General features: G+C 42.0%; 1 protein-coding gene across 1 annotated transcript; it reads right to left on the reverse strand.

Annotated features, from left to right (window-relative positions):
* Nucleotides 1–301: 301 nt before the first annotated feature.
* TMEM64 (transmembrane protein 64) lies at nt 302–19850 on the reverse strand. The gene is made up of 3 exons (XM_035125762.3): nt 18300–19850; nt 3374–3529; nt 302–2835 (listed from the first exon to the last, which is right to left on the reverse strand). The coding sequence occupies exons 1-3, from the start codon at nt 19071–19073 to the stop codon at nt 2644–2646; spliced, it is 1122 nt and encodes a 373-aa protein (XP_034981653.2). The 5' UTR covers nt 19074–19850; the 3' UTR covers nt 302–2643.
* Nucleotides 19851–21211: the final 1361 nt, after the last annotated feature.

Genomic DNA, 21211 nt, shown 5'->3' on the forward strand with positions numbered 1-21211 from the left:
CTTCAAAGTAACAGTTCAGTTTCAGTAATACAGTACATAGGTGGCTCTATCAAATGAGCCAAGCCACATGCTACAGTAGAAGACTTAAAGCTCACATCTACACAAGCAGAATAAAGAGTGAATTTATTGTATAAAATGATTGGCAAGATACAAAAGGGGGGGACTTTTATGCATATTTTCTATTAACTTGTACACAAGTTATCACGCCAAAAGCAGAAACTTTAAGGAGATTGTTTTAAAATGTTTACACAGTGAAGTTAATTTGGTTGCAAAACACAATGGAACTAAAAGCACTTGAGAATACAGCTTTGCAAAGTCTTCTTTATTGTTGTCATCAAAGGAGTCCACAAAATACATGTATTGGTAAAGTCTTAAGTGGGATGACACCCAGGTTACTTTGCTTACTGGAGTTACTTTTCAAATAAAAATGCTTGGTAACAAAGGGATCAGCAGTCTTTCACTGTCAAACCGTGCCCTTAAATAGTAACCGAACTGTCAGTTTTCAAAAGGGACAAACTAATGCAGGTGTAGGAGAATAACGCTAAATTCCACCCCAAACAGTTGCTTGCAAGTAGTTCCAGAAACGTCAATGGATTCAAGAAAGGAAATGTTGCTAAGATGTATGACCACCATTTCAAGGTGACTGGGGACATATTGGAACAGTGCAATTACTGTACCAAAAAAAAGTATGGTATATTCTCAATGGCAAACTATTCCGAACTATAACCCTGTAAGCAATTTGCCACAATCAAACACAAAAGTTAGGTGGCATTAAGCCCACTGAAGCTAATGGACATATGGTTTTAGACTGTGGCCCTTGTTTTCTACAGATGGTAGTTTACACACAACTGGCAAAAAAAACAAAAAACCCAAAACTGATTGCAACCAGGTGACACACATACAAAAAAGAAAGGGGGGGCAATAAGTTAACACAAAATCGTAACAGCCCAAATTGTACTTTATTGTTAACAACAAACTAATTAAGACAAAAAAAATAAGGTTATTCGAGTTCAAAGTAGTTTTGTGCTGGTTCCAACTTCTATGAAGCATCTTTGAGAGTATACAAATATGTATCTGTAAAGAATTACGGTACTGACACACACAAGATTATTTCAGTCTGTTCAAACCCACGGAGAAGAGACCTGGCGATCCTTCTGTGGAGAGTCCATCACATCATATGAAATATATTCTTTTAAAAACATTTATGGATTCCTGAGCCTTGAAAGACATATCTGCCCTTTTCTAGTCCTTTATTTTTTAAAGATGGAAAACCTGTTTCTCCTAATTTTTGCAAATGTTTTACACATGCAAAGAAGAAGGGGCACATGCACAGCATCTTCACAGCATTTCACTGGTGCAAGTACCAACGTACTGCACAAAACATACCAGAAGAGCATCATTTGATGACTGGAGGAAAGTATTAGGGAGGAACTGTGTTGATTTTTAAAGCTTTTATTAAAGAAAAACCAAAAGGTCTTCCCCATAAAATAAAGGCCACGTTATTTGTTAGTACCATAGTATTTTCAGAGAGATTTAGTTCCTCCTGCTTTGCAAGTCTTATGGTGCTCAGTACAAAGCGAAGCCGATCTACACCCCGCTCCCCAAACTCTAGCTAGCTAGAAATGGGATTGCAATGGAAGAGCCCTTTTCGTCACTAACGAGGATGATAAAACCAGGTCAGACTTGTATTTCACCTACAAGTTCTCCCTCAGACTGCTATTGGCCACAATCATATTAAGTTCTTTGTAGTTTCTCTTTTACTTTGCATATTACACAGTGTAACTTAAACATTATATAAGAGCACTTCAGTCCCACAATGTAGGATTTAAACTTGCGTGAAAAATTATGAATGGCTCCACAATATTTCAGTGGCTTACAAAAATACATTCAACCAAATATTTATATAATGTGTTCTCCCCCTGGCCCCACAAGAAATAAAAGAAAAAAGCAAGGTAAGGGAGCCAAATAGTCCCCAAATAGCAAAAATGCTCCCGCACTTTCCTTTTTAGCAGGTCCCCAAAAGAACTGTGGAGAAACCCTGTAACCTGTCGCAGACAGGAAATGACTGTGGATACTGGGAGAGAGAGAGAGCTGTCCTTTTCAGAAAGTTTTGCCTTTCCCAGCCCTAAGAAGCAGAACCTTCCCTTTGCTGGATTGCCGCTTGTGACAGAAGAACATACTGCTTTCTGGAAATACTTTGAAAGCTAAGCACATTCAAGAGTACTGTACATGGAGTTGCATACTTTACACTCATTCGCCAGTATTATAGATCTACTGTATATTATTAGTCAGCCTTATAAATAACGCTAAGCGGGGGGGGGGGAATATTTGCTTCAGGGGCATTTTTTTCTCCGTTTGAAAAAGGAAACACAAAACAAACCTAAAGTGCAGACTACAGGCCATGACACGTATAATAATGACAAAAGGTGCAGCCAGACTTACATCTATATTTACAGTCACTTAGCCACCTTACAAAAAGCTGCCCATTTTGCAATTTAAAAACCACCAAGGTTGTTTGAACTATAATGCATCCTCCACTGTTTGGGATTTAAATCTTTTTGAGATGTCTAGGCAATATGTTAGGTTGTCCAGATTCACAAAGAAAGTTAATATAATACTTCAAGAGGAGAGGGGGAGGGGAACTCATACAATGTTGATTCCTCCTCCAGAAAATGCAAGCGTCCTCTTGCTGCAAAAGGATGAATTGCTGTTGCTTGGTAGACTGCTTTTAACAAGTGATGTCTTCATTTCCATTTCACATGCGACTATGGCTGCATTCAATTCCACTTGAGCCCGGTGGACAACATAAAACATGAGGCCTATACTTATTACAATCTGTGAATGAAACAGAAGTGATAGTGCTTTTTAAAAAATATTTTCAACAGCAGTAATAAGCACAAGGAAAAGATTCAAAGTATGGGAGAAAGGTGAACTTTTAAATAGGCTTTACAGGTCATGCTAGCAGCAACTGCGTTAAATAGAATGTCAAATTCACATATGTGCAGTGCAGAGAAAGTACAGGGAATGTGTTTTTCTCCTTCTCTCATATCATATAACCCGAGGCTTCAATAAATGTACGGAGAGTCAGGACAGACAAAAGAAAGTACTTCTTCACACAACATATACTCAAACTACAAAACTCAACCCCCACAAGACAGTGTGATGGGCCTCCAACTTGGATGGCTTTCAAAGAGAATTGCACTACAGTACAGTATAATATAAATAAAAGGAGCCTTACAATCCAAGCCAATATTAACCAGGCAGATTACCTGGGAGTGAATACCATTTAAGACAGTGGGACTTACTTTTCATTAAACACATACCGTAAAGAGACAAAATGAATTTTTTGAGTAAGGGCTAAAAAATGGCTTACCTGTAAACTAAAAATGAAGTAGCCACTAACACTTTGTTCTGCAATGACATCCTCCATAGTGCGCAAGGTGGTGCCCAGATAGGAGTTTAAGAGTTGAGTTGGAAGCAATCCAATGGAAGAAGCCACCAGATAGTTCGGTAAGGAAAGATCTGTTATCTAAATAAAAAAGAAGGCATAAAATGTAACCTGAAAAAAGGTATTCTCTTGATTAGTTTACATGTTCTAAATCTCCCAAAGACACCATCACCAGCCCCAAGGCTAACAGGAATGACTTATTTCAATAGACCTAATAGTACAGCCATAGTGTTTATATTTGAACATCAGGTAATTAAAATTTATTTTGAAGTACAAAATCCATGACATCTATGAAGCTACGTAAGTCTACTGGGAAAATATTTTTACATATTTTAATTGGCATAAGGATTTCAAAAATTATTTATGAATGCTAAAAGTGAAAATTAAAATAATATTACAATCATTTTAGATTACTAGATGCATAACTTATTTCAGGAAAAGGTTCAAAGCAGGAAGTAAATAAGTAGCTACATGGAAAATTCCACCGAATACATTTATGAAAATACACCTATTAGTTCTTCCAGTTAAATCTCTCTTTTCCAACTTTTTTGTATAGCTTTTGACTGTACAGTTCAAGTAGGATATGCCATTTACTACAATTCCTGCAACTGCAGAACTCTGCAATCCATACCAGATTCCTTTCATTTTGTTTTTAAGGGTGTTTCATCAGATTTAGATTTGGAAATAAATTGGAAGCTTTTTCTCAAAACACTGTAGTGTTCTTAAGAAGCCATTCATGACTATATTTCTGCACCACAGTCCAGAGTGATGCTCCCGTTCTTATTTTATTTGAACCACTTTCTACAGACATCACACCGCTTGCCCCAAATTTTTGTACAATGAAAATTAAAGTTTTACAATAAAGGATACAAGATGAGGATTATGGAAAATAACCATAATCTTTTAAAATCTTGAGTTATTGTGATATACCATAATGACAGAAGGTGTATTGAGGAGACATAAGGATTAAAAAAAGTGGGGAGGGATCATGTATACTGCCTTGAACCCCTTAGTGAAATAGGGGGTAAACAATAAATAACTTTCAAACAGAATTTGAGATTATGACAGGTTTTTGCTATTTTTGTTGGCATCTGGCTGTCTTGAGAGACAATGGAGTGCACCTCCAGAGGTGAAGTCAAACCCTGCATTAGGAGCTCTGAAGTAACCTCCTTGGGGCAAAGCCTGGGCATTGTGTATAGAGGTGCTGGGCTTCCCCCCCCCCCTCAGCCTGGCTGATGTGGTCCAAAGGAAAGCAGGACAATAGGTTTAACATCAGCTTGGCTGCAGGAGTTGGCAGAAGGAGGCATACAAGGTGCCATCCAACCGCTTTAGGGACTCCACTCCAGATTTCTGCAGGGTTTATTCCTTAGCCTTTTCTTCTCCCAAAGATATCATGCAAGCAACTGTTATCCTTCCCAGGTTGATGAGCCCCATATGCCCCTCATTTCCCTACAGCATGTGCAGAAATCGCCTTCTTGACTGTTGGACCCACTATTGGTCTCATCTGCTCAATCTGCCAGAGCCTGTCTTTGCATGCAGAAGTCCCTAACTCACCAAGGGTTTGAGACCCATCAGCTACCCTCACCTGGTTTAGCCAGCCAGTTGAAGCCGTTCCCAGGGTGTGGCTCCTTTGATAAATAGCCAAGTATTTATTAATACAGTATGACAAACACATTATATTTTAAAATATGAATGTATTTATAAGTTACCTTTGGTAATACATTCCAAGTAGGAGCTTGCCCGCAGGAAGACAAAAAAACATTCTAGTACTTATACTAGAGGCCTGTGACGACACATACTGCCAACAGTGTTGAGGCTCTGAAAGTAATCTAGTATGTCATGTTTAATAGCCCAACTGCTGGTAGGCTTTTTCCATATATTTAGAAATACAGTTTCTAATTTGTAGTTTAGTTCTATTTGTTTTAAGGAACGCAGGTGGCGCTGTGGTCTAAACCACAGAGCCCTAGGGCTTGCTGATCAGAAGGTCAGCGGTTCGAATCCCCATGGGGTGAGCTCCCGTTGTTCTCTCCCAGCTCCTGCCCACCTAGCAGTTCGAAAGAACATCAAAGTGCAAGTAGATAAATAGGACCGCTCCAGTGGGAAGGTATACGGCGTTTCCGTGAGATGTTCTGCTTCGCCAGAAGTGGTTTAGTCATGCTGGCCACATGACCCGGAAGCTGTCTGTGGACAAACGTCAGCTCTATAGCTCCTTCAGGCTATAGAGCGAGATGAGTGCCGCAACCCCAGAGTCGTCCGTGACTGGACCTAACGGTCAGGGGTACCTTAACCTTTTCTATTTGTTTTATAGCCTTGTCAGCCACCTAACAAAACCAGGTGTTTTCCAAGGGAACATAAAATATCTGATAAAACCACTTAAACATACAAATGTTATTTGAATAATAGAACAATGCAAGAACAATGAGTAGAAACAATAAAACATACACCATTCTATATTACTACCAATCATACCACACAGGGACTAAAAAAGAGGGCCACAAATAACTACCTAATCTATCTCTACCACTGCAACTCCTCACCCCCACAGTGGTGGCTTTAAAACAGGCTTCCTCAAACTCGGCCCTCCAGATGTTTTTGGCTTACAACTCCCATGATCCCTAGCTAGCAGGACCAGTGGTCAGCGATGATGGGAATTGTAGTCTCAAAACATCTGGAGGGCCGAGTTTAAGGAAGCCTGCTTTAAAAGTCAATACCAGCAATTTAAATTGCACCTAGAAGCCAACAGGTAGCCAGTAAAGCTGATTAAGAGTTGGCCTAATTGTTTATCACTTTGTCAACATCAGGGGTGCTGCATTCTCCAACAGCTGAAGCTTCAAGGAAACTTGATGCAGCTGACAAACCAGACCCTCAACTGGCCCACCCACAGGCGACTTTGACAGGTGAGCAAGGCCACCCACCAGTCCATCATCTGTCATCATATGACATCAGATGATTCAAATTTTAAACCCTAGCTGCAAAAGAAGAATCAGGAATGCACTCTAAATGCCCTCCCAATTCTTCTTTTCCAGTTGAATCTGGCACCAATTTTTAAAGAGCCAAACTGAAGCAGTCACTGGAATGAAAGAATCAGAAGTGCACCTATACTGCGCTCCCAATTTTCCTTTTGGAATTAGGCACAGAGACGTCACCACTACAGCACCTGATGTCATATGAATGTTTTTTCCAAATCCACTTCACAGGTGCGGGGGCCTGAAGTGCAACATGGCTGGTCTAAAATATGTTCCTAAGTCAAGCAACACGAAGACCCAAACAGCTTCTAAAGTTTTAATGAAAACAGATTTTCCCAGCAGACACTAAGACATGTTAAAATGATATTCTATTCATTTCAGCATTATGTAGCATTAGAATGATGATTTAAAAAATATGTTTCACAACATAGTCAGTAGCCACTATTTTAGAATAGTGTTGGTATTTTAACAATATCTCTTCAAAATGAAGCTGTGACATGAGTAATCAAATACTCCAGTAAGGTGATCAGCTGAAACACTTGAGTAGTGAAACAGTTCTTCCACAATTTTAGGCAATTTATTACAGTACTTCTCCAAGAAAGTATTTGCACCAGTAGCATGAATTCAATTTAGGCAGAAGATTTAGAGAAAATTTTATTGACAGGTATGTGAATAAACTTACCAGTGTTATATATCCAAAAGGCACTTTCTGATAACTTTTGTCATTCTGTTGAAATCTGGGACATTACAAAAGCTTACACATGGGAGACCTACTTTATTGCCAGGAGGATGCAACTAGTACTTTCTCTGCCTTTTAAATATTAAATTAGAAACCAGATATACTAAGTAGGGCACTCATTAAATTTGATCGTACTCTGAAACAATCACAAGGATTAGATGAACACCTCTCGACAGTAAACTTGTTCAGCCTGTAATGTACCCAGGCTACTGGTAAGATGTTATCTGTACAGATCATGATCTTTGCTTCATCTTTCATCCTAAAATGGCTCTGGACTAAGTATTATAGAGCAGGAAAGAGGCATGTCTAATGAACTCATTAGCAAGATGCAGTTAAATCCTATCTAAAGTCACCATGCATTTTTCAAATATAGAAAATATACTTAAATATGCTTAAATAAAATTAGGGGACACATTTGATACAACCATTTGCATATCTATTTTTACATCAGAACCTTTTTTTAAAACTGTAATGTTGGGGGAAAGAGAAACCTGTAAGAACTCAATTCATAAGATTATTTTTAAAACCTTTATAGGCATTTTAACCATGAAGAAAGGATTCACATGGCAGGAAGAGGGATAAAAAAGGGTCAGCGGACTCCACCCCTGGCCCATACAAACATAGGCACCCAAATCCTTAAAGAAAGTTTGGGGGAAAGGCTACAGCTCAGTGGCAGAGTACATGCTTCATATTCAGCAATCCCCAGCACCTCCAAGTAAGGCTGGGAAAGACTCCTGTCCTGGAAAGCTGCTGCCAGTCAGTGTTGAAGCAACAGTCCGACTCGATAGAAGACAGATGTTCAAACGAGCTTGTGTGCAATGGGAGCAGGGTCTGTCACTGAGATGCCACTCCAACCTCAAGCTATCTGAAAGACCCCTATTCTCTCATATGAACCTGCCCAGGCTCTTAGGTCTTCAGGCGAGGGAGGCCCTTCTCTCAGTCCTGCTATCATTGCAGGAAATCTTAGCATGGACATGGGAGAGTGCCTTCTTGGTGACTGCTCCAAGATCTCAGAACTCCCTTCCTAGACAAAGTAGACAAGCTCCCTCCTTGCTGTCCTTCCGCTGTAAGGTCAAGATGTTTCTATTCCAACATGCTTTTATTGTTGCCTGTGTTTTTAATAGATCTACCGTATCTTAAATTATTTTAATTATTGTCTTTTGTTTTTCAGGTTTTTCTATTTTATCTATGCAAAGCTGCCCTGAGTCCCAGACACATGTGTACACACACTTACTAGTAAATAAAAGAACCCCAAAGGACACAGCAGGCAATGCATCATGTGCAGTTTAGACCTCAGAGGGATCCAGATAAGATTTCATCTCAACACCATTTTTCTTTTCTTTCTTTTTTTTGGGGGGGGGGGGGGAATGCAGAACATCTAAGCTTGGAGACCACACACCATAGTGATCCACTAAGAAGCAAACCACAAATTCTGCACAGTTGAAGGAAGTTTCTTTCTTGGTTGAGAGACAGAGGGCTAATCAGATATTTATTCTTTTTTATTTATTTCTCACACTGCTTTGCAAGTAGGGTAGACTGGTTTTAATTTAGTTATCTATTTTGATTTAAGTTACCAGGAAAAAGAAAAAAGACCATTTAGAATAATAAACTTCTATTAAGTTCCTCATTTTGAAATTCATACCCTTCCTAAATATATGTGTACTAACGGGCTACTTTAACAATTAAAACATCTATCTTTATCTATCTTTATGTAATCTAGGAGCATAATTCAAAACCTTTAGCACCACAGATTTATGAAACATAATTATGTCTTTTTGGCTTTTGCTGTAGACATGCAAGAATACTAAGCAAGACCGCTTACTTGAAGGCTAAGGTTGTAGTCCTTTGATCAGTTATAAGGAAGTACTGTAAGTCCCACTGAACAAAGTGAGGCTTACTTCTACATAACTGTGACTAAGATCAGATGGTAGCAAGTGCCTAGAATTTTGCAGATGCAGGTGGCAACCATTTCACGTGGGGGTTCCGTTCTGGCCGCCCAGCACATTGGCCACCTCTGTTCCGCCTTCTTCTGGGTCCAAAAGGACCTGCACGTCGGCAATTGCATATCAATTGGCTGTGCCTAAAATGTTTGCTGGCTGTAGTAGCTGCCTCACAAAACTGTATTCCTCCATGATATGAAAAACAAACGCCCAGGATTTTTGCCTGGTAGCATCATAAATATTTATAATATAAGAAGTGAACACGTAGGTGGAAAATATAATTACCTGGGACCAAGGGACACACACAGTAATAAATGCTGTGCCTTTCAACATGTTTGTATTAAAATTCAGATTTTTTTTTAAAGACAGGATCATAATTTTTAATTGATTTTACCTCCCCACCACCCACCCTCCTCTCTACCTCATGCATCCTGGGGATAGGGAATTCGGTCTCTCTTCATTTCAACAATACTATCATCTTTCCCTGAGCTCCTTAGAACAAGGATTAGGATAGAGCCCAAAATAAGTTACTACCAAATGTTACATACAGTTGGTATTAAGGAAGTCTTTCTTCAAGGTAGGAGGAAGTAGTTGTGGTCTTTCTTCAAGGTAGATTTTGAAGAAGGAAGACAATAGCTACTTGATTTGACCAAGACTTGCCTCCATCATGGGCTGAGTGAGGTCCAGCTGCTGAGCCTTAGTTCCTTTGCCTCAGAGATCCTCAGTGGGATTGCTACCTGGCAACAGCAGGGAAGACCACGGATGAAGAAAGGAAATGCTTCCAAAATAGCCTAGCATCATATGGATGCTATATTATTTCTCTTCCTAAAACTATCATTGAATGCAACCATATCATTAAAATATTTTGGATCTTAAAATATTTTGGACTTATTGGATCTATCAAACGGAATATAAGTATTATAACCAGACAAACAAACAGCCACATTCATGAAACACCTTTTGAATCACCTCAAAATTACTCAGGAATATTTTCATATTGTGCACAGTGAAAGTGTGTGAATGTCCTTAAAGTTCAACTGATGAAGGGCAGGGGCCAATGATTTAAAAAAGGTAACAGCCATATGTTTTTAGTCTATCAGATCCTTCTCATATTGCTTAAATCTGAAACACAATATAAATCATTATGCAAATAGTTCTTCACCCCACATAAAGTCAACAATATGTATGGAACCTATAATAAATGATGGAGATGTCAATCATCAGGTGTCACCTTCATGCAGTTGTGAAGGAAATGCCTTCCAGTTGTTGAAGTTTGGAAGAAAGTGATTGATGTAATATATCAGATGGCCAGGTGTAAACTGAAATTAGATCCATTTGTGATATTGTTATTTAAATGCAAATTAATTAATTCAAAACCTTGGGTTGTTGGGTTTTTGGGTTTGTTTGTTTTTTGCTTTTTCATCTGAAAAATGCATTAATTGACAACCTGTTATTAGCCCTAAAGTTGTAATTGACAGATATTAAAAAGGGGGTACTCTTCAACATTAAAATGGATGAGAAAGGCTCTGAATACAACCAAAATGAATGATTTTGTGAGTTCGACAAAGTTAATAAAATAGAATGAAACCTTTTGTTCAGTGTTGGAATGTCTACTATAACATTCTCCTGCAGAGATGAGTACAGTGGTACCTCAGTTTTTGAACGTAATCCATTCCAGAAGACTGTTCGGGTTCTGAAACGTTCAAAAACCAAGGACTCAACAACCAACAGCTAGGCCTCAGGACAGGCATCTCCAAACTGCGGCCCTCCAGATCTTTTGGCCTACAACTCCCATGATCCCTAGCTAACAGGACCAATGGTCAGGGAAGATGGGAACTGTAGCCCAAAACATCTGGAGGGCTGAAGTTTTGGGATGCCTGCCTCAGGAGCTTGCACTCAGCAGAAGCCACGTGGCATGTTTGACTTCCATGGTGTGTTTGAAAACCAAAGCATTTACCGTACTTCCAAGTTTACGGCATTCGAAAACAGAAATGTTCATGGAGATTCGAACATGGAGATGTTCAAAAACCGAGATACCACTGTATTTTATCTGGATAGTCTTACGCAAAATTGCGTACAATTTTTCCTCTCGTATTTGTATTTTTGCTTATATATCTCAGAGAGAGAGAAAGCATACATCTCAAGAATAAGACATGCTTTTTCAAAAGTAGTTTATCTGATAAGACATGTGGGCTGCTAACTACTTCACTGTCAAATACTACTGTATTAATCTTTCTGGAAATGCTGTCACTCTAAGAGTCAAGAACTACCTTTGACCTGACACGCTGGATAAACATTAGCCTAGTCCTCAGTGCAATGTTTTCCTGGTTGCAACTAAACACAGTGGCTTCTAACTGTGGAAGAAAATAGAATACAGTCGTACCTCGGGTTACGACCACCTCGGTTTGCAAACAGTTCGGGTTACGAACTGCGCAAACCCGGAAGTGTTTTCGCCCCGCGCGCGCGCGCATAAGCCGCACGCGCGCGATCGCGCGATTTGCGCATGCGCAAAGCGTGAAAATCGCGCTTTGCGCATGCGCAAAATGGCGGCGCCCATCGCGCTCGGTTTGCGAACTATTCGGGTTACGAACTGCGATCCGGAACGAATCGCGTTCGTAACCCGAGGTATTACTGTATAATGCAAATTCACACCCACTCATGATCAAGCTAATAAATATGCAACATCACCCAATGCACTTACACCTACATTCAGGACCATTTGCTTTTATTTATTTGTTTAAAGTCACTGACCTTTACCCATGCTGTTGAGTGCATGGGCCAGAAGATGACACATGGTCCTGAAAGCAACTTAACAGCATTGGCATGGCCTTGAGCGTTTATTAACTTGATCACAGGAAGCTGAAAATTTAGATCACATTTTCTGCTTTCCTTTCTGTTTTTATATTTCAATTATAGTTTCTTTGTAAAGACAGCATTGTTTAAATTTTATGAAAAATGTTAATACCCACATTTAAAGTGCAAGCATATTCTGGTCTACTCAGAAATATGTTCCAGAGCTAAATGAGGCTTACTTCCATGTTTAAGTGGTTGCCGGATTTTAGCTTTATTGTCTGATGATCTGTTACCAAGCAGATTGATTTAACACTTGCTTTTTATGTCAAAGGAAGAAATGGAGGAGAAAAGGCCAACTTCTGAGGTCTAGCATTATAAATAGGACACAATAAGTGACATGTTGTACTGATTTGAGCCTACCACTCAAAATAGTCAAATCATAGGGGGTTGGGTCCAGAAGACATAATCTTGTCTCTCACCAGATCAACTGACCAACCTTCATGGGAGAGGGTTGGGTGTTGTTGTTTTACTGCTTTACAACTACCTGAGCTTTGCAATAAAATCAGTTCTCAAGTGCTGAATATTTATTACTCTACTAACCAAATAAGGAGGCTATTGCCATTGATCACTTGGAGAAATTCACCTTCATGTGTGCAGTGTGATTCTCTGCACTTGGATTTAGAAGGAAGTCCCAATCATTTCAATAGGATTTAGTCCCAAATAAATATTCATACAACTGCAGCCTTGGGCTTACATGAAAGTAAGTCCCAGTGAACAGAGTAGAACTCACATCTAAGTAAACATACAGTGGATTGTGTAGTTAGCCTTCAAATAAGTAATATTGCTTAGTGTCACCGATATTTGTACATAGAGAGGCCAACAAATCTCACAATTGCACTATCCTTCCTGCCTCTCCCACAAATATAATTCTGTAGCACTAATGGCATGCTAGCTGAATGATCAAAGGCTTCAGAACATACTCCTAGTCCCAGCTAGTATAAAGGTTCTTATTTAGTTGCAAACCAGTATCTTAAATTATATACTGTAATCACCTAATGTGGATGCTTGATCAGGAAGAGCACAAATCATAAGATACTCTTGATTTAAGTGATTTCAATTTGTCTGGTTTTGTGGCGATTTTAATCAATTCATCCTGCTATTTGTAGCAAAATCTCGTCTTGCACTTTACCAGCAACAGCATACTATTTTTCCTTACACGGAGATTTTTTATCTCTGTAGGAAAAGCTTCATGCATCAAGCATCCATTAATATACAGTCCTGCACACTGCATTGCAGAAGAGATAAACTAAAGGCACTCAAAAAGGAAGCACTCTCTCAAGATGCCTGCCTTTCACAACCATGAACCTAGTTTATGATTGCAATCCTAATTTACCTAAAAGGGAGGGATTATGTCCCAGTGAATATACTGGAATTTACTTCCAAGTACTGTAAACAAGTTTAGGACTGGGCAGCATGGATATCTAAGTGTTCCTAACAGACTCCAAGTACCTTTATTCCAATAGATTATTATTTACTAATTCTGAAAGTATATCCTTTCCTGTACTGGAGTACTTCCAGGCATTTTTTACTGTTCCATCTTAAAAGGAATACTTAGAATCACATACAAGCAGTTTCTGCAAGTTTCCAAAAGTAACAGAAGTAATGGGAGTACCACCATGTTTTCAAGCTAACTGAAATCATCTGATATTATAATTACCTCCGAATCTACTCTCTTGTAACAGTTTAGCATGACCTGATGGTTGCTGTTAGGATATTCCAGAATTATTCAAGGGCTTGATATACACACCCCACTGAACAAATTCACACGTCACATCAGTTTATATTCATAAAGGACTTGGAAGTAAGAATGTAAGAATTCTATGAAACTATAAGTTGGAGCATATGGGGTATTAGGGGAGGGGTAGTACCTTTGGTGGGGGACACGTTGTGCTCCTTCTGGGGTAGTTTGTCCACCTTTCATTCCCACTCTGCACTCAGCTCTCACCTGTGGCTCTGATAAGCTATCAGCATGTGACAGCAGCCACACCCCAGCTAAACCAGGTGAGGGTAGCCAATGGTGAGTTAGGGACTCCCTGTGTGCAAAGTCAGGCTCCAGTGGTTGAGTGGACGAGACCAACAGTGGGTTCAATGGTCAAGAAGGTGGTTACTGCACGTACTGTCAAGGGAAATGAGATGCAAACTGGGCTTGTCAACTCGGGAAGGAAAAGGGAAAAGGAAAACTCTGATCCTAAACCTCTGCTGCCATTGCAATTCGTGAAAAAGGTACAGTGAAGTCCCTATGCCTCGTATGCCTCCTTTCAGCAACTCCTGCAGCCAAGCTGGTGCCAAACGTATTTTGTTTTCCTTTGTACCAAATCAGCAAGGCCGAGAGGGGAGCCTTGTTGTCTGGGAAGCCCAGGACCTCCATACACACTGCCCAGGCTTGTGCCCCAGAGGTCACTTTGGTGCTAATACAGCAAAAACAACTCAGGAGACAGCTGTTACAAGTTACTGGTCTCTGCAGCCACAGCAGGTGCTGTGATTCTCCAGCAATTTGACTTCACCCCCAGAGTTGTACTCTATTCTCTCTCGAGACAGATGGGTGCTATAATGACAAGTCTTTAGGTTACTTTTTCTCTGACTACTTAAAAATTCCTAGGTTCCCTGAAATTCCCATGCAGAATGCCATTAAGAAAGCAACTGTAAGTGCTAGGACCAGACTCCTAACATGTTGCACCATTTACGTTATATCCTTATTTTGTGAAAAGCTGCCACAACTAGGACAGCATAACCCAAAAACAATAAAGAAGTTGAAAAACCATCATATAAGACAGACCATGAAGGTATAATTAAATATTACATATAGCAAAAGTATATGAAATATTACACATATCAAAGAGTATCAATTTCACACAGGTATTAAAAGAATGAAAAAGTAATAGAAAGGAGTGAGTTCCAGATGTCCTATTAAATTACAGAATCCAGATGTCCCTATGTATCCAGCATACATATGCTAGATGTAGAAATATGATTTTCCAGAAAGGAGTTACAGATGTGATTGAATGTCTTCCATGGTTCATCCATTTGTAGTTATTACTAGACTTCATTATAGCAATTTTCAAAAGGGTGGGGTTGTTAGTCTGCTGAAGCAAAAAGCAAAGAGTAATTCTTTAAAGACCAGGAAATTGATTATGGCAAAAGCTTTTGTGGAGCGGAACTCATGTCACCAGATGGATGCACCAAAGGTCCTGCCATAATAAAAGCCTTTAAGGTGCCACAAGGCTCTCCATTGAATTTCATTATTATCCCTTAGGAGTACCACTGTGATATTGTTATCAAAGAATGCACACAGTCTCATACTCTTTTATGATCCACTGTTACTGAGTTACACTTTGGGGCACTTGATCCAAAAAGGATTGCTGGCTCAAATTAAAATGTTGCAGGTGCACTAATGCACAGTACGTTTTAAGGAGCAACACACAGGCACCTTTAGGCAATCTTCTGGTACTGTGAAACCCACTTATCTGTAAACAGCTCCCACAGGGTTGGGAGAGTGTTTAAGTGACTGAACAGCACAGACGTGAACCAATTCCTTGGAGACACCAATATGATCAGCATCTGCCCACATGGTTCAGTCCTTTAAATGTTGTAGTCATTTCACAAGAGCTGTTTACTCAGAAGCAGCTTTCAAAGAGCTGGGAGACTATCTAAGAGGGCATCACAGAATAAGGATAAACACAAACTGAAGAACACATAAGCTCAGCATCATAGCAGTAATCCCAAAGTAAGTAACTGAAGATGCAGTTCTAAGCACACTTACTAAAAAGTAAGCTCACAAGGTTTATTAAAACTCTAAAAAGTACTAAAAAATAAACTGTTACCAGATTGTCAACTCCAACTTTTATCTTTAAGTTTTCATACCTCAACCCTACACAGTATTACCTGGAAGTAAACCCCAATGACCTCAGTGGGGCTTACATCTGAGTAGGCATCCATAAGACTGCATTGGTAAGGCACTTGAATGTGACAAATGTAGAATCATAGAATTGTAGAGTTGGAAGGGACCACGAGGGTCATCTAGTCCAACATCCTGCAATGATGGAATATTTTGGCCAACATGGTGTTTGAACTCACAACCCTGAGATTAAGTCTCTCCTGCTCTACCAACTGAGCTATCCCTAATTCAAACTGCTGGTGTTTTAACACACTTGCTTTTCCCCTTTATCACTAATAATATCATTGAAGAGTTACTCTAGTAAGCTGTTTTTCCCCCCAAAGACATGTTTATAGTCTGGGGGAAGCATAGCACTGCCGCTGATCTACATAGTTGTATGTTCTTTCTGCATGTTATTGAGGGGGGGATTATAATAAGGGCAAACTACAAAATATGGTTAAGATTTCCCAGCCAAAAAAACACCTATTATGATCACCTATTTACACATAGTAAGGCACACGCAAGTTTTTAATCAAGTCACCTGATTAAAATCTTTATAACATTCAAGCAAGGGTTAGCTGCAAGTTCTCTCCTGTGGCTTTAAAATTGTACAAAGATAGACACGTGCTTTTTCCAAGAGTCCCAACTCAACAGTACCTACAACTTTCTTATAGGAAAATGTGAAGTTAAACCTCCCTATTTTAAATATCAAGAGGATTGTTGACACAAGTTTGAAAAATAGTAATACCACATAAATTTGAAGAACAGAATTGGCCCCCATATTTTTATTGAACCTTCATTTCCTTCTAACAGAGTTTTCTTTTGATGTTAGAAGGAAATCGGAGTTTTTTCTGATGCAGGAGTATTCTCCTTAAAAATTATTTTGGAATTACATGTAAGGAATTTTTGAAGTTATGTGGTAATTTAAAAGGCATAAAGATTTTTCAAAAAAGCTGAAAGAGGCAGCTGGAATTTACTATCCTACTCAGACCAAAGTACAAGTTGCACTCAAATGTGCGTAATGGTTGATTGCAGTCCAAGAGAACCTTAATAAAATACTGCTGCCTGTGGGACTAATCAACAATGGAGGCAGCAGCAGGTAAGGATGCTTCCACCTTTTCCTGCCAATTTCCCCACTCTAATAGAACAATCCTATGCATGATTCCCAAGTCTCATTGTATTCAATGAGTTTAGGTTTGTACCATAAATAGCTTTCCCTGTGTGTTTTAAAAGTTACGCTTTTATAATCCTGCAAGAAGCGGGGGAAAGGTGTCATTTGATGGAGGCGAATCCTTTTGCCTCTGCACCTCTGCTTCAGATCAGATCTACAAGAGAATGTTGGATTACCATTATATACATTCAAGTAATATTTGGCCCTTAAGGAATTAAAGAACCTTTTAATGAGGGTGAAAGAGGAGAGCGCAAAATATGGTCTGAAGCTCAACATCAAAAAAACCAAGATCATGGCCACTGGTCCCATCACCTCCTGGCAAATAGAAGGGGAAGAAATGGAGGCAGTGAGAGATTTTACTTTCTTGGGCTCCTTGATCACTGCAGATGGTGACAGCAGTCACGAAATTAAAAGACGCCTGCTTCTTGGGAGAAAAGCAATGACAAACCTAGACAGCATCTTAAAAAGCAGAGACATCACCTTGCCTACAAAGGTCCGTATAGTTAAAGCTATGGTTTTCCCAGTAGTGATGTATGGAAGTGAGAGCTGGACCATAAAGAAGGCTGATCGCCGAAGAATTGATGCTTTTGAATTATGGTGCTGGAGGAGACTCTTGAGAGTCCCATGGACTGCAAGAAGATCAAACCTATCCAAACTGAAGGAAATCAGCCCTGAGTGCTCACTGGAAGGACAGGTCGTGAAGCTGAGGCTCCAATACTTTGGCCACCTCATGAGAAGAGAAGAATCCTTGGAAAAGACCCTGATGTTGGGAAAGATTGAGGGCACTAGGAGAAGGGGACGACAGAGGACGAGATGGTTGGACAGTGTTCTCGAAGCTACGAACATGGGTTTGACCAGACTGCGGGAGGCGGTGCAGGACAGGAGTGCCTGGCGTGCTGTGGTCCATGGGGTCACGGGGAGTCGGACACGCCTAAACGACTAAACAACAACAACAATATTTGGCCCTTACTTATCTTTCCTGGATCATCAAGACAGACCTACGGTTCCCATATATTAAATGCTTCCATGGCAAACTTTTCAAAACCACTCCCATGGAGAAAAACAAAAATCTTTGAAACAGTTCTGAATGTCCAAGCCTATCTCCACAGGCAATGCTTTTCAATATAATTTGCATTCTCCCCATAGACAATTTGAATGCAAAACCTAGATTTGGCAGAATATATGTTCTATTCCCAAATGGCTCTCTAGTGCTTTCTATTCTGTATTAATGTCCTTTACAAGCCAAGCATCTGAGAGCAAAGGGCATCCCTTTGAACACCCCCGAGCTTATGGCAAGGAGCTACTCACAGAAAAGACAGCGTTTTGGAGCCCGAAGGGTATCGGGGTGAGCCTGGCCAGAGCCACCACCTTGAGGCCACTTCCTCCCTCCACCACGCGAATAACAGCGGCGAGCTTCTCGCTGCCCTGGATCCTGGCCAGCACCCATTCCGCCAGCAGCTTCCTGCAGACCACATGGGAGATGAAGGTGCCGATGAGGACCCCCAGCACCATGAGGCCCATGCCCAGCACGAAGCCGTAGAGGTAGCCGGCGGCCACGTTGAGCAGGATGTAGCCCCAGCCGCACGGGAAGGACACCACGATGAAGCCCACGGTGAAGAGCAGCACGCCGGCCAGGCTGTCCAGGCTCTCAGCCCACAGCATCAGGTCCCGCAGGTACCGGCGCACCAGGGCGAGCGAGGCGAAGCACAGCGCCGCCAAGAAGCACGCGCTCAGGCAGCTCTTGCACCAGCAGGTGCCCAGCAGGCAGCCCGAGCAGCGCCACGTCCTGCCCTCGGACAAGCCGGGACCCACTTCGGGCAGCTGGCACAGCAGGATCTCCACCGACGGCTCCACGGAAGGGTGGTGGTGGGGAGGCGGAGGCGGGTAATGGTGCAGCCCGTTCTGCTCTCCCCAAAACAGCCCCTCGGAGGCTCCTCCGCGGCCCGGCGCCTCGCCCGGCTCCGCCGCCGCCGCCCCCTGCCGGGGCAGCCAACGGTTCAGGTCCTGCCGGGCTCCCTGGGCGAAGGCGTGCTTGGCCGCCCGCGAGAGCAGCTGCAGCGCCGTCGCGCCCAAACTCCACATCGCCCGGGCGACGGCGGCGTCTGCTTCGGCGGCGTCTACGGCGACCAGAGCGGCCGGCTGCTTCGCCTTCTTCCCGGCTTCGCAGGCGCAGGAGGCGGCGGCGGCCGCTCGCACATCTCCGGCGCCGCCACCGCCGAGGAGAAGCAAGGCTTGCGAGGCGGGCGGGCGGGCGAGCTTTCAAACGGGGAACAGGCGGGCTCGGCAGCTGCGGCCTTGGCGGAGCAGGCGTCCCAGGGAGCGGCAGCAGGGCTCCATTTCCCGCCGGCTCTCTTCAAGGCCGCGCCACCCGTTCGCCTTCTTCGTGGAAGCACCGCCCCGCTCTGGGCTCCAGCCGCGGCGGTGGGGGAGCCTCCGCCGCCCGCGTGAGGGAGGAGGAGACGGCGCCGCTGCCGGACGATGTGGCAGCGGGAGAGAAGAGGCCGGTGGGCGGTGCTGGGCGAGGGGGAGGGGGAGGAGCACGCGCCTCCGCCTCCGCCTCACGCAGATACGTTATCTGCACACATTAAAGGAAACCCCTCACGAATACGTCCCCCTCAGAGAGAACAAACCAACGACCCCCTTGACGAAAAACAGCCGTTGAACGTTTCCCCGCAGAGCGTCGCCCTCACGAATCATCACCGCATCCTATCTCACGGTCCTAAACGAATTGCACGCGCAGAACACGGGTGCTGCCACGCAAACGCGTGAAAGGGCGTCCTCGTCACGAGTGGAGCCAACTCTTATGGTCCCTTCGGTGCCCGCCCCTTTCAATAAAATATTTCAGGGGGTCGCTTCCCCCCCCCCAAAAAAAATAGATGGGCATGATGAGCATTGTCATTCAAATAGTGTGCGTGCACCACTGCCACAGTCCAGGTGGCGCTGTGGGTTAAACCACGGAGCCTAGGGCTTGCTGATCAGAATGTCCAGCATACTTGCTTCACACATTATATTTATATATACATTATATATACATTATTACATGCAGGTTGCTTATGCGGGTTTTTACATATTGTGTACATGGACTGTGCACACATGGCAGAGTCAATCCCAGACCCCTGGCACACGTCACACAGTGACCCCCTAGGGCCTAGCACCTCTCACACGGTGGCCCACTGAGGTACTTTGCAGAGTTAGGCCTGCTGAAGCCTATAGATTTCAGAGGGTTGGGTTGCAAGGAAGAAACTGAGCCCCAGGTTTTGAATGGTGGGCACCAAACTCCCCCATTCAGCCACGGGAGGCAGTGATGCCAAGCATGGAGTGTTTAACTCTCCTGCAGAAGCTGCTCAAATTTCAGTTGAACTGTAATTTTTGCATGTTGTGACATTTGTTTCCACTGTTTACTTCTCTTTTTGTTTTCTCCACACACATGTATGCTGTATCTGATGAAGTGGACTTTTGCCCACAAAAGTTTTTTAAAAAAACTGTCACAGCACAATCCTGGGCCAATGGGAAGGGGGCAGAGGGCCTTTTGACTCAGGGCCTCAAGCTCAAAGGTGGCCTCCAATTTAGACATTTGTTAATGTTTTGACATCTGGTAAGTTTCACAACTTGTTTCTCAGCTTGGAGCTGTCCATTTAAGCAAAGATAATTACTTTGTTAACTGTTACAGCTGTTGTCATATTAAAGTTTAAAATGTTCATTTTAATAAATAGGCATCTGTTCTCTTGGCACCATATTATACCAGGAGAACATGTCCTCTCAAGATCAGCTTATATATATAGACAAACCACTTACTCTTTTGTGGTGCCTCATTTTGTTTTTGCATTTTTTATGTTTCATAAAATCATAGAATCTTAGAGTTGGAAGGGATCACAAGGGTCATCTAGTCCAACCCCCTGCAATGCAGGAATCTCAGCTAAAGCATCCATGACAGATGGCCATCAAACCTCTGCTTAAAAACCTCCAAGGAAGGAGAGTCCACCACCTCTTGTTCCACTGCTGAACAGTTCTTACTGTCAGAAAGTTTTTCTGAATGTTTAGTCGGAATCTTTCTTGCAACTTGAAGCCATTGGTTCAAGTCCGACCCTTTAGAGCAGGAGAAAACTGTGGGAAGGTTTATTTTAGCAGAGTTAAACAATCCCCTTTATAAGTTTATGCAGCGATCAGTTTGTTGCTAACTTGTTCTACTAATAAAGATGCCTTCCTGGTTAAAAATCCCT

Source organism: Zootoca vivipara, chromosome 8 (genome assembly GCF_965207765.1).
Source record: "Zootoca vivipara chromosome 8, rZooViv2.hap1.1, whole genome shotgun sequence".
In the NCBI taxonomy this organism is placed as follows: Eukaryota; Metazoa; Chordata; class Lepidosauria; order Squamata; family Lacertidae; genus Zootoca; species Zootoca vivipara.